Raw genomic sequence first — 13,771 nt, forward strand, 5'->3', positions numbered from 1 at the left:
TATGCTCATACCTGACTGATTACTACTGCTTTGTAGTATGTTTTGAAATTGGAAAATGCGAGTCCTCCAGCTTTGTTCTTGTTTAAGATTGTCTTGCCTATTCTAGATCCCTTGGGTTTTCTATGTTGTAGGATCTGCTTTCCTATTTCTCCAAAGAAGCAAGTTGGGATTTTAATAGGGATTGTGTTGAATCTTTAGATCACTTTGGATAGTATTGATATCTTAACAATATTAAGTCTTCTGTTCCATTAATGTGGGATGCCTTTCCATTTATTTAGATCTTTGATTTCTTTCAAGAACGTTTTGTCGTTATCGGAGTATATGCTTTGCATTTCTTTTATGGAATTTCTTCCTAGCATTTTATTGTTTTTAGTGCCATAGTGACTGTTTTCTCAATTTCATGTTTGGATTGTTCATTGTTAGTGTATAGAAATAAAATTTGTTGTTATATATTAATCTAGTATTTTGCAAACCCACTAAACTCATTTATTCCGAAAGTTTTTCAGAGCATTCCTAGGCTTTTTTTAATAGATAAGATCGTATCATCCATGAATAGAAGCAGTTTTCCTTTCTAAAGTAGATGCCTTGGGCACCTGGGTGGTTCAGTGGTTGGGCGTCTTCCTTTGGCTTAGGTTGGGATCCTGGGATTAAGTCCCACATCAGGCTCCCTGTGGGAAGCGTACTTCTTGCCTTTGTCTCTGCCTCTCCCTCTGTCTCTCATGAATGAATGAATAAAAACTTTAAAAAAATAGATACCTTTATTTCTATTTCTTGCCTAATTGTCTTAGCTAGAATGTCTAATATGGTGTTGAATAGAAGTAGTGAGAAGAGACAGCCTTGTCTTACTCCTGATCTTAGGGGGAAAGTTCTCAGTTTTAACCACTTAGTATAATGCTAGCTGCAGGTTTTTTATGGGTGCTCTTTATCAGATTGAGGAAGTTCCCTTCTGTTCTTGGTTTGTTTATTGTTTTTGTTACAGAGGGTCTATTTTTTAGTTTTTTTGGTCTTTGGTTTCCTGAAATCAATTGTGAATCTTCATGAAAGGAAGGATTTCTTTCTTTTTTTTTTTTTAACAGTTTGCCATCCTTCAGTGCCTACAAACCTTCTTGGTATAGAGCAGATGTTCAGTAAATATTTAGTGAGTGATGAATAAATAAGTAAAGGTGCCCGTCCGCCTTCTGGCTCAAGAATAAATAAGTAAAATCTTTAAGAAAAAACAAAAAAATATTTATATCATCCTGTTCAATTTAACATAAAGGAATCTGTGTTTGTTTCAGGGCCACTCCTGACATAGCACTCAGTAGTTGTATGTTCCTGCTCAACTGTAGATTTATGGGAATACATCTACCTTAGCAGTGGTTCTGAGAATTAACAAGATCATGTATTCAAAAGGGTTAGCACTTGTAATATTACATATTTAATAAAATAAGATTTTTTTCTACCTAAAATGGATTGATTTCTCCCTAACTATTCTTGAGTAGGTTGGCTCTTCCTTCTCTTGTTACAAAATGAGGTAACCCTCGCTGGTTAGCCACTGAGAAGACAGGTGTGGAAACCTGCAAAAGGTGTAGAATATCACTAATACTAGTTTCTCTCTAATTCAAGTTTTCTAATTTAAAATTTTTTTTCAACATCTAACATCTTTTTTTTTCAACATCTAAAATCTTAATGAGAGAGCAGGATCCAGGGTGAGTTTTTGCAGGCCCTGGCATTTGTCCTCCACCCCTGGCATGCTCGGCCCTTAGAGAGCACTTAGGGTCTGGTTGGCTATTCCCGTTTCTGCAAGACCTTGCCCAAATGCCCATACACCTCTTGGCCCATTGGAGAATGGGAGTGCAGGTCTCAATGGGACCACATCCCTTGGGGAACCCTGGGGCCAGCTGGTCTAAGGTACTGATCGGGTCTCTGCCCTTGAGCCTGTGGCTCTGGGTGTGCCAGTGCAAACAGATAGTTTGGCATGTAGGGGACATACAACGTCATCTGATACTGTCCCTACAACACAGCTGTTTTGTCATTTGGGCCAGGAAACTTCATCTTCCAATGGTCCAAGAAAGGAACCGAGGTGGCTGGCTGGTGTGATTCAAACATTTTTGGCACAACTTGGTTGAAGGTATAATTGGCTCATCTGGCCAGAAACCTGTTCAGCCTGCCTAGCCTTCGGTAGATGCCCCAGCTCTTGGAGTCCTGGCACTCAACTTGTGGTGGATGGTGATTCACATGATGCCACCTCCTACTCCAACTAACCCAGACTACATTTCACTTAAAATTGTTTTTATCAGGTTGTTTTTTGTATTTTAGGAACCTCATATTTCATTCTGAGGACAGTCCACAAAGTGAGCAGTTTAAGGGGATCATTGCTTCTATTTTGGGGACAGAGAATAAGGTTTTGAGAAGTGAAGAAGTACTGTTGACTTCATAAAATGTAGCACAGTGGAAAGAAGGCTGAACCCATGAATTCTAAAACTTAATGTTCCTTCCATTGCAAAAGGAAGATTTGGAGACAAAAGTATTTGTTTGTTTATTTATTTTTAAAGATTTTATTTATTTATTCATGAGAGACAGAGAGAGAGAGAGAGAGGCACAGACACAGGCAGAGGGAGAAGCAGGCCCCATGCAGGGAGCACAGTGGGGGACTCGATCCTGGGACTCCATGAGCAGTTTAAGTGAGCAGTTTAAGGGGATCATTGCTTCTATTTTGGGGACAGAGAATAAGGTTTTGAGAAGTGAAGAAGTACTGTTGACTTCATAAAATGTAGCACAGTGGAAAGAAGGCTGAACCCATGAATTCTAAAACTTAATGTTCCTTCCATTGCAAAAGGAAGATTTGGAGACAAAAGTATTTGTTTGTTTATTTATTTTTAAAGATTTTATTTATTTATTCATGAGAGACAGAGAGAGAGAGAGAGAGGCACAGACACAGGCAGAGGGAGAAGCAGGCCCCATGCAGGGAGCACAGTGGGGGACTCGATCCTGGGACTCCAGGATCATGCAGTGGGCTGAAGGCAGGTGCTAAACCACTGAGCCACCCAGGGATCCCAGAGACAAAAGTATTTAAAAGTCAGAAGTATTTGAGTTACTAAAGGTTTGTAAGAGAGTTTAGACTTTTCAAAAATTGGTACAAAAAATACAATATACTTAAATATAAAAATTAGATTTTTTAAAAAAGATTTTATTTATTCATGAGTCACAGAGAGAGAGAGGTAGAGACATAGGCAGAGGGAAAAGCAGTCTCCCCACGGGGAGCCTGATGTGGGACTTGATCCCAGGACCCCGGGATCACAACCTGAGCTGAAGTCAGATGCTCAACCGCTGAGCCACCCAGGTGTCCCTCAAAATTAGACTCTTTAGATAACCAAATTTACTAGTCCACTCCTGATGGAAAAACAGCAATTTTTTCCACATGATTAGCATATCGTCAAAGGCTAGTTTCAGACATCACCATTGCCAAAGATATGTATACAATTGTTTCTGCTAGAGGTCACTAATTTTAAGGACAGACTGAAGGTTTTATTAATTTTGGAGACTAGAACTGGATGATACAATACTACTTATTTGTTTCCTTAATTATCACAGGGTGCCCAATGCTTTTTTTACCCTGTGAGGAATGTGATGTGTGCTCCCTTATTAAAATTAAGGTGGAAAGCAGGTGTTGGCTTGCTTTCACATGCTGCCATAGACTACCCAGGAACTAGGCTACTCGGAAATTTTTTGCACACAGCCAATGGTCGAGAGCAATGAATCTGGCCAGAAGACAAAAGCACCTGTAGAATCTCCTAGGGGCCACCTTGGCGAAAGAGACACTGAAGATTTCCGTTTTGTTATGATCCGTGATCCTTTGTAGCATGTGCCTTGAGAACTTCTGAGATGTTTTTGGTTGGCTGGTTGGCTGCCTGGCTGTCTGTCTGTCTACCGGTTCCTTCATCCGTTCGCGGATTTCTCAGCGGATCCCAGAATGCCAAACCCTAAACGGAGTCTCTTGACTACTATAGGTCGTTGACTTGTTATGGGCAGGCACGTGAGCAGCGCTGTCAGACAAAGAATCCTAAGCCCTCTTAGATTATGTTGCGTGAGTGAAGAAGGCTGCCGGTGTTCCAAACGCGAAATGAAATTCCTAAACGTGTAACGTGTCCTGGTAGAGCCATCACTCCACATTCGAGCTGTGTAAGTGCTCTGCGTGCGTGCGTGCGTGTGTGTGTGTGTGTGTGTGTGTGTGTGTGACAGAAACTGGTCGGATTTTCCTCTCGACTGCATTATAGTGAATTCTCACCGGCTCTTTAGGCACGGCCCTCCGTGGGTGACCTCCCCGGCCGTGCAGGTGTTGTTCGGAAGGTCTTGCAACAATCCGGTCTGGAAGGGACATGGTGGTTCCTGGGCAGCTTAACCACTGGTGGGCACCAGGGCATTGTCCTGGGTCAGGTCACTCCATCTCTGCCTGATCTGTAGTGTTTGATGGTCCATACTCTGACCACCTCTGCCAGCCAGGACTAGGGAGACTCAGTGCGAATGGGCAACAGGACCTGGGGGCATACCCCGGTCCAAAGCGCTGCTGGGATCTGACCCCCACCCCTTCCTTGGAAGGACAGGACCCACAGCCAGGTCTCTTTTCTTCCCCCCCCCACAGGTGCCCTGATTCCCACCTCAGGACCTCACCTGGACAGAAGAAGGACCCCCTCCTACCTTTCCTCGCTCTCCAGAAGCAGAAGCCAACACTAGGAGCACCGATGGTTCTCCTTATACACCCCAGCTCTCCCTCCAAAGGGTGTGTTCTCTCTAACAGCTTAAATTTTTTTTTTTTTTTATGATGATAGTCCCACAGAGAGGCAGAGGGAGAAGCAGGCTTCGTGCACCGGGAGCCCGATGTGGGATTCGATCCCGTGTCTCCAGGATTGCGCCCTGGGCCAAAGGCAGGCGCCAAACCACTGTGCCACAAGGGATCCCTTGTGAGAATTTTTTAAAAAGATTTTGAGAGGATGAGCACAATGGGGTGCAGAGGGAGAAGCAGCCCCCCCCTCCCCACTGAGCAGGGAGCCGAAGTGGGACTTGATCCCAGGACACTGGGACCCTGACCTGAGTGGGGGCAGACGCTTAACCAACTGAGCCATCCAAGCGCCCTATTATGAGGATTAAGGAGGGGCTCAGTGCTAGCATTGGTGTCACTGATGGCTTGTGTGAGGTCCTCAACCTGAGCTTTGTTTCTATTATGATTGCGATTGCTGTGTGCTACTCATCAGGACAGGAGCCCAGATATCCTGGGCGTTCCACTCTGAGTGGCCCTTCCTTGAGAAGTGGGCCAGTCAGGACAATAGACACGAAGGAGTGTGGCCAGTGACGCAGTTCTGCTCTTGCTGGGATGGGAGAGGAGGACCCCAGTTGCAAGAACAGAAGGGACCACAAGGCCAGGGGGGTGGCCAGCAGAAATGCCAGGCAGGCAGGGGGCTCAGCAAGGGTTGTCCTCATCTCCACTTAATGGCTACAGAAATTGAGGCAGATTAGATTTGTCCAGGGGCAAGGAGCTGGCTGTTGTGTAGTGAGATTCAAAACGGAGGGTGCTCGAAATCTTTGCCCACTTGGCATTGAGCCTGGAGACCCCTCAACGCTTATGGCTGGGTGGGGGCTCTGTTAGGGACAGAGAAGGGAGCAAAGAAGGGGCTCTGACAGGAGCCATGGACTCAGTACACAGAGGAGGGGAGAGAGGAGGACATGTGGGCAGCATCCCTGGGTGGGTCCCGGGCAGGATGGATGCTGGGGTGGTCCCATACAGCCCCTGTGGGCCCTCCCTGTTCTCTGTGTGGGTTCCAGGCCCCCGCCTTGAAGCCTGCCTTCTCCGTGAGGTGGTGGCTGTGCTTCTATCCAGGTGGTGGCTGTGCTTCTATCCACAGGCCCAGCCCCATGGGCATCAGCCTCTTTAATGTGCTTTTATAAAAAGTACTGACTTCAAAAGTCAGCTGCTTTGCGCTAAAAAACAGTTATTTTATTTTTTCAAAGTTATTTTTTTAAAAAATGACAAACGGACGTACCATTTAGAAAAGCTACCAAATAGCTTGCAAATGTGTAGAATGGAAAGTGAGTCTCATCCTTCCCCAGTTCCGTTGCAGTGAAGTCTGTGATTAGTGTGGTGGTGACGGCCACACATTTCTGTGCACTTATGTAAGCCTATATTGATGTCCTTGAAAAATGGGCACTATGGGATCTTGTACAGTTGGGGGGATAGTCATGGGGTTCTCAGCCCAGATGCTGCAGGAGGGGCTGCTGCCCCAAGCCGAAGGGATGGGCCCCTCCTGGCAGCTCCATCCTGTGGTCTTCTGGGCTGTGATGAACAGGGTGTGGTGGGGTGCACTGGAGGACCAGAGCCCCGGGGGGGGGAGGGGGTGATGACTGCAGGGCTGGCCATGGGCAGGTGCGAGGTGTGGTCAGGTGGCTGCCAGAGGCATGTGGACTTGAGCCCCCTCGGAAGCCCCCAGACAGCTCGGTAATGCACAGATGGAAGACAGTGCCTGAGTTTCTGACCTGGCAGGTCTGGGCCAGGGCCTGAGAGTGTGCATGCCAGCAGGTGTTGAGGGGTGTGTTCTGGGAGTCTGAAACCCCATCCCCAAGTGAGGCAGCTGAGCCTGGGGATCAAGGACCTTTCAATCTCTGGGGCTTTTCTTGAGTGTTCACTCTCCTTACAACGAAGTTTTGGGGAATTCTAAGGCAGTCTTCAGGTGTTTGCAGGTAAATCTGTGTTATTTAGGCTGAGTGTCCTTTTTCCCTCATGTGAGGCTCAGCTGATGTGCTGTGGGGTGGAAGTTGGATCTGCTTGTGTAGACCTTGGAGAGCCAGGGTCCTCTCCTAGCAATAAAATACTCATGACTACTGTTTGCTCATTGGGTAAACTGAGGCCACACTGGCTCAGAAGCCTGCCCCAGTTTGGATCAGAAAGCAGGCGAGAGCTGGGAGGAGCAGCAGCAGCAGAGGTGAGCGCTATGGGAGCCCAAGGAGGGCGTATGCAGTTTCCACTCCCCTAAACAGGAGGAGGTGGCCTCCACCCCTAGGGAAGCAGAGCAGCATGGCTGACTGGGGAGGCCAGGGCTGGGGCACTGGGGCCTGCTCACCAGTACTCAGTGCTCACTAGATACGGAGAGAGCTCAAGAAGGTGCCCCGTTCCTCTGCTCCAACCTAGACCTGCCTGCCCTCTAAGTGGGGAGAGGGTGAGACTAGTCCAGCCAGTAGCACAGGCCACTCTGGCTGGCAGGAGGGGGAGCACGCACACGGGCTGTAACTTTCGAGGCCTTGGGCTGGCAAATGTGCCTCCCTCTGAGCCCCGTGCAGCACCTCCCAGGCACTGACAGCTGCCCCGGGCACTGGGAAGTGGAGGCCCAGGAGGGCTGCAGAGTCTCGTAGACCTCATGAAGACTTCCAGTAGAGGCCCTGCTGCAGGGTGAGGTGGGCACCCTCCTCCTGGTCCTGCCAGGCCGCTGTGGGCAGCTGCAGCTGTGGGAGCCCTGAGCACCCAAGACTGCTGTCTGATGTGTATGTCTAATAGGCAGTTCAAATTCAGCTCCAAAAGCAAGTTCCACATCTTTCCTCAAACCCCACCCTCATGTTCTTCCCCGTGCTGGTTAATCCTCAGGCCCGAGACCATCCTTTACAGCATCCGGAGTTGACCCTGCTTCCCTCCTCTACCACCTGATCTGAGCCATCTCTTCCTGAGTTATAGCAAAACCCACCAGTTGGTTTTCAGATCCCTCCCTTGCTGGGCCTCCACACCGCAGAAATAGTGACCTTCACCCTGAGTCCCTCGGAGTCCCTGTGCCTGCTGTCTCACTCAGAGGAGGTGCACATGGCCCCCTGCCCCCAGCCTAGGTGTGCATAGTCTGGCTTGTTACTCCTCAGACCGTTCTCCCTGCTCCTTCCCTCTACACACCCTGGTGTCAGGACCTTGGCACCTGCTGTCCCTTATGCCTAGAATGTTCCTTTCTTATCCCAGCATGCTGCATGACTAACAGTGTCAGTCTATCCCAGCGGTACCACCTGAGGCTGCTTTGACCACCCCTACATGCTTGGTCTTCTCCTCCATAGTTTTCTCTTCTTCACTGGGATGTAACCCCAGGAGGCAGGGTTCTGTGTGTCCAGGCTGTGGGAATGGGGCCTGCTATGCACAGAGCAGGTGCTGAAGAAACATTTATCAGATACCCAGTAGCTGCAGGGCTGCCAGGGGGCCTGCCTGCCCACCTCTGATGCCCACCCATGGTTGGGGTGCCCCTCCTGGCCCTGGTGAGAGCCTCCTGGTGGGGCTCTCACCGTGTACCTGCACACACTCAGGATGCAGGCCAGCCTAGGAGGAGGAGGGCCTGGCGATGGGGCCTGTGATGCCTTTTACTTCTTCCCAGGAAACTACGCCCCAGACCTCTGTCGTCTTCTCCAGCATACTCGTGAGGCTGTCTGGCTGCTCTCAATATGGTGAAGAAGAAGCACCAGACCCGCATGCTCGAGTTCTTTATTGATGTGGCCCAGGGGTGCTTCAACATCGGGAATTTCAACTCCATGATGGCCATCATCGGTGAGTGTCCAGGCCCCGGGCCTCCCTAGCCAGCTCTTGTGTGGCCTGCCTACCGCCATCCTGACCCTACCCGCTGTTCCCTGCAGGTGGCATGAACCTCAGTCCTGTGGCGAGGCTGAAGAAAACATGGTCCAAAGTCAAGATGGCCAAATTTGAGGTCTTGGAGGTAGGAACCTCAGCCTCATCCTGCATTGGCCTGAGGAAGGGTGGGCGTCCCATCATGCTCTGCCCCCTTGCTGAGAACCCACTGCCCACAGTGCCATCTGGTGTAGGGCATGTTGAGCTGGCCTGGCTGCTCTAGGAGGTGGGTAGCTGAAGCTCTCCTCAGCCCTTGGGACTTTAGTCAGAACTGGCATTGCCTAAAGCAAGTTCTGGAGAGTGGTTAGGAATCAGGTTGAGAAACATGGGCCCATGAGCCCTGTGCTGGGTGATGCTGACTAAGCAGACCGGCCTTTTCCTGGCTTGAATTCCTGTGGTCCTGGATTATCTGGGTGGCCCAGGAGTCGACAGGCCTTCCCCAATATATTTGATCACAGAATCCCCTTTTTTTTTCAATTGTATTTATTCATTCATGAAAGACCCAGAGAAAGGCAGAGACCTAGGCAGAGGGAGAAGCAGGATCCCCGCAGGGAGCGTGATGTGGGACTCGATCCCAGGACCCTGGGATCATCATGCACTGAGCCCAAAGGCAGACGCTCAACCACTAAGCCACCCAGGCATCCCCAGAATCCACTTTCTATAAACATCTTGCAGAGCTTGTCAGGTTTGGGAGGTGTTGGCCCCAGGAGAGGGGCAGTGGAAGGTTTTGAAAGGAAAGGGAGACCCAGGCTCAGCAGGGCAGGGAAGAGGTGTGTGTGAGCTGTGAGACTTCTCTAACTTTCCTGATGGTGCTTGGGCCCAGACGCAGTGCTGAGCCAGATGCTCACTCCTGGTAAGGAGGCCTCCTCTGGTGACGGTCCAGGCTGCCCAGTGGGGCAGTACCTTCCCCATCAGTTTCCTGACCTTCAAGGGGGACTCTGAACAAGTCAGGTGCAGGGAGAGCCCGGCCCACCACATCCTCCCATCTGCCCACAGCGCCACATGGACCCATGCAGCAATTTCCGCAACTATCGCACCGCCCTGCAGGGGGCCACGCAAAGGTCCCAGATGGCTAAGAGCAGCCCAGAGAAGATTGTCATCCCTGTGTTCAACCTTTTTGTTAAGGACCTTTACTTCTTACACAAAATCCATACGAACCACCTGCCCAATGGGCATGTTAACTTCAAGGTGAGCTCAGCCCCCTTGTGGTCCAAGGGGAGGGGGGCCAAACTGTCCCAACACAAGGCAGGGCAGACAGTCTGTGCCATTAGGCTGCAAGGCGGTGACCCTGGTACAGAAAGGCCTTTAGGACTGAAAGCTCCAGGGGGCTGTGTGTGCTGTTTATGAAGTATCAGGGTGACCCCAACCCTTCTGGGTGGATGCTCTGGTTATAGGGCTTGGAGCCACCGGGAGCTTGTATTTACCCAGGACCCTGGTCCCAACAGGTAGACAGAGAAGGGGGCTATACCTTCTGGGGGTTTGGGAGGGAGGAAGGCTTTTAGGCAAGAAGGGACTTGAGCAGGAAGGAAGCAGCAACAGAATTCCAGATGGAAGCTAAGGGTCGCCGGCCAAGGGTGGGAAGGTAGGACAAAGGTCATCGGGGAGGTGTAGGGGAAGTGAGGTTGTCCAGTGTTTACCTCACACAGGTAAGGGGTATGAAGGAATTCGGGATCCTTACACAGGCCCTAAAGAGTGAGATCAGGGCATGTTCTGGTTGGTGGTGTTGTGCCAGGTGTGGCCTGCATACGTGCCTCAGCTTGGAGTCTCAGATGGGGACCTCTTGGGTCTTACACAGGCAGGGCACAGACCCTGCCACAGCCTGATGGTCTAGGCAAAGAGCAAGCAGAGTGGTCTTGGGGACACTTACTGGCTCTCATGCTGCATCAAGTGCTGCCGTGGCCACAAAGTCAGGTGACTAGGGTCACTGTCCCATCTTGCTGGGATGCAGAATGAAGCCAGAACCTAACCCTAACCAAGGATTTCAAGCTGAAAATGACAAATGAACATCCAGTTGGTCTTCTGTATTTTCAGAAATTTTGGGAGATCTCCAGACGGATCCAGGAGTTCATGACATGGACTCAGGTAGAGTGTCCCTTCCAGAAGGACAAGAAGATTCAGAATTACCTGCTCACGGCACCCATCTACAGCGAGGAAGGTGAGGCCCAGCTCCCCGTGGCAGCACACCCATGTCCCCACACCACCGTACATGTCACCCTGACTCCCCCACATCCAGGGCCTCGGCCCTCATGGGGTTGCCCTGGGAGGCGGGCCCGATCGTTGTCCTCATGTTCTACAGGAGCAGCTCAGCCCACAGGGGTGAGTACATGAGGTTGGGCAGTGGGTAGATGACAGGATGAGGACAAGGAGAGAGAGGGCTCTGGAAGCCACCTGAGAGAGCCAGAGCGTGGTTGGGCTAGTGCTGCAGGACCAGAAATTTTGCAGTCCCTAAGTCCCTAAGGAGGAAGCTGGGAGCTCTAGATCTCATGGGGCCTATCACCTCATGAAACAGAGACTTGTGGAAAAGTCCAGACCCCAGAGGTCATTGTCCTTGCCCGGCTGCTCCCCTAGGAAGGGTTAACTGGCGTGGTGTGCAGACTGACTGCACGTGGACATGGGTTCTGAGGGGCTTCTCATCTCGCAGCGCTCTCCATCGCCTCCTTTGAAAGTGAAGGTCCTGAAAGCCGCAGGGAAAAAGATAGCTGGAAGACTCTCCGGTAAGCAACCCCCGGGGACAGGCCTGTGAGCCCCTGAGACTAGTCCCATGCCTGGGTCTACAGGAAGGGAGAGGACTGGGGAGCATGATCTGTCCTTCTGAAAGGCGGCCAGGGGGTACCTCCACATAGAAAAAAGAAAGAAAGAATAGGAAAAATTACTTGCAGAGACACCTTATGTGGAAGAGAGATGATTATTTCTGTCTATATTTTAAATCTGTCACAGAACGCCAAATCTTACCCAGATGCTGGTAAAGGAGAACATTTTCTTCATTTTAGAAATAATACCCAGAGAATACACCCATCTGTCTGTTGTAAGAAAATGTCCAAATCCTGTTTATCAAGAGAACCCGAAGTGTTAGTGAGAGCTAAAATATGCCAGGAACAACGACAGCAACAAATATCAAAGAAAATAATGGGCAGCGGTGTTTTAAAATGTGTTTCTGGTGAAAATGATATCTAGGATGTCTGTTATATTTAAGGTACCTCACGATATTAAATTTATGAAAAACAGTATTAAAAAAAGATGGCTAGGAGATTCATCTCAGATGTGAAATAGAAGAATCTTCGACCCATTAAACACTGGCACCTGTTTCAAATTTTCAGCGGGTGAAGGAACATATCTGTTTCAGGAAAACCTTCACCTGTTAACCTGAATCACTGCAGAGTTTAAGGGTGTGGTGTTGTGGAGAAATTCAAGTGTTTTAGGTTTTCTAATGGGTTATGACTATCTTTGGATGGAATTTTAATTAAATTCAACAATCACTTAATTCCTTGTAGGGTCCTAAATATGAAGGTGAGTAAGATTGAAACAAAGATTTCACATCCATCAAAAAATAATCTCAAAGAACTCAAACTTGTGGCAGGGAAGTTAAATGCTAAATAGAGGTAGAAAGTGTGAAGGGAACAGAGGGAAGGAAATGGTTAATTTTGAAAAGAAATATGTTTCATAGATGATGGCCTGTGAGCTGGGCCTGCAACAAAAAATAAAATCCAATCACCGGAAGACTTCCAGGAGAAGACAGTATCCATTTACAGCAGTATTTTACTCCGTTGGTAGCCCACCGAGGATACTCTATGTTAGCATTCTGGGGGGCATATTCATTATTAAACACACGTGACTTTTTTTGTTTTTTAACACAAGCGACCCCAACTAACAAAACCATCGCCAGTGCAGTAGAGTGCTAAGGCAACGCCACCCAGCCAGCTGTGTTCCGCAACATGTATTCCACGCCAGCACTAGGGAAAAGCAAAAAGCGGAAGCATTCCTTCGAACTGCGCTCATCTAAAATAGAAAGGAGCTCTGAAAACAGCAAACATGTGAAAACGATCACAACCAAATAATATCTGTTCAATTGATTTTTTTCTATGTCCTTATTATGTTGCAGGAACCTCATGGGGCAGTTTCACGCATGGTTATCGTACTATCCTCGTAACAATCATTTATATTCCCAGTTTACAGATGATGACCCTGCAGTCTAAAGAAGTTATATTAGTTACCTTTTGCTGTACAACAGATTACCCCCCCCCAGGTATGGACACTTAAAAGAAGGGACTTTTATTATCTTCCAGTTTCTGAGGGTCAGGAGTCTGGGAGCAGCTTTAGCGGAATGGTTTTGGCTCAGGGTTCCTTCATGAGGCTGCAGTCAAGCTGTTGCTGGGGAAGCAGCCATCTCAATGCTGGACGGTGTTGACTTCCAAGTGCACTTTCTGGGTTACTGGCAGGCCCCAGTTACTCATCGCAGTTGAAGTAAGGACCCCAGGCCCTAGCCACATGGGCCTCGCCACACGGTTGCCTGGACGTCCTGAACATGTGGCAGCTGACTTCTTCTAGATTGAGAAATTCAAAAGACAGAGCCCAAGGCAGAGAAGCTACAATCTTTTATAATTTACTCTTAGAAGCGATACACCCCACTTCTATCATGGTCCATTGGTCATACAGGTCAACACTGAAACACCATGTGACGGGACTATGTAGGGTATGAATGCCAGGAGGTGGGCACCATGGGAGCCAGCCGGGAGACTGGCCACCCCAGAGGTGAAATAAGTCATCCGGTTTTACATCTAGGAAGTGACTGAGCCAAAATTGGAAAGTACGTCTGTCAGACCGAAGTTCCATTGGGAGTTTCTGGACATCGAGAATCTGAATTTGTTTTTCAAAAAGTTAATTTTTTTTTTTTTTTGCAGGTTTCTGTGTAAACCAAAGTTGGGTTGACCAAGGCGTTGTATCGCATGCACAACCAGACTTGAAAACAAATAGGGGTTTTTAAATGTGGTTTTTCGATGAAAAGATAAGAGATGGTACTTTATTTTCACACCAATGTTTAATGAACAGGCCTGAAAAAAAAATGATGTGCAAATCGAATTGCCCAGAAAAAATCCCGAGTTCCGGAAGAGTGGTTTGATGTTTGGGGTAAACACCGTGGGCTCACTTACCCAACAC

The 13,771-nt window shown here is 48.7% G+C and overlaps 1 protein-coding gene across 1 annotated transcript; it reads left to right on the forward strand.

The window, feature by feature from the left end:
* The first annotated feature begins 8,436 nt into the window (after positions 1–8,436).
* Positions 8,437–13,162, forward strand: LOC129516801 (ras-GEF domain-containing family member 1A-like). Its single transcript, XM_055336267.1, has 6 exons — positions 8,437–8,539; positions 8,626–8,705; positions 9,614–9,805; positions 10,649–10,772; positions 11,259–11,331; positions 13,054–13,162. The coding sequence occupies exons 1-6, from the start codon at positions 8,437–8,439 to the stop codon at positions 13,160–13,162; spliced, it is 681 nt and encodes a 226-aa protein (XP_055192242.1).
* The last annotated feature ends 609 nt before the right edge of the window (positions 13,163–13,771 follow it).

The sequence above is a fragment of the Nyctereutes procyonoides genome, unplaced genomic scaffold (genome assembly GCF_905146905.1).
Source record: "Nyctereutes procyonoides isolate TBG_1078 unplaced genomic scaffold, NYPRO_anot_genome, whole genome shotgun sequence".
NCBI classification, from domain to species: Eukaryota; Metazoa; Chordata; class Mammalia; order Carnivora; family Canidae; genus Nyctereutes; species Nyctereutes procyonoides.

Coding starts and splice junctions, on each gene's coding strand:
- LOC129516801 (XM_055336267.1), top strand. CDS start 8,437: ATGGTGAAGAAGAAGCACCAGACCCGCATGCTCGAGTTCTTTATTGAT. Junction 8,706..9,613: donor CCAAATTTGAGGTCTTGGAG/GTAGGAACCTCA, acceptor ATCTGCCCACAG/CGCCACATGGACCCATGCAG. Junction 9,806..10,648: donor ATGGGCATGTTAACTTCAAG/GTGAGCTCAGCC, acceptor CTGTATTTTCAG/AAATTTTGGGAGATCTCCAG.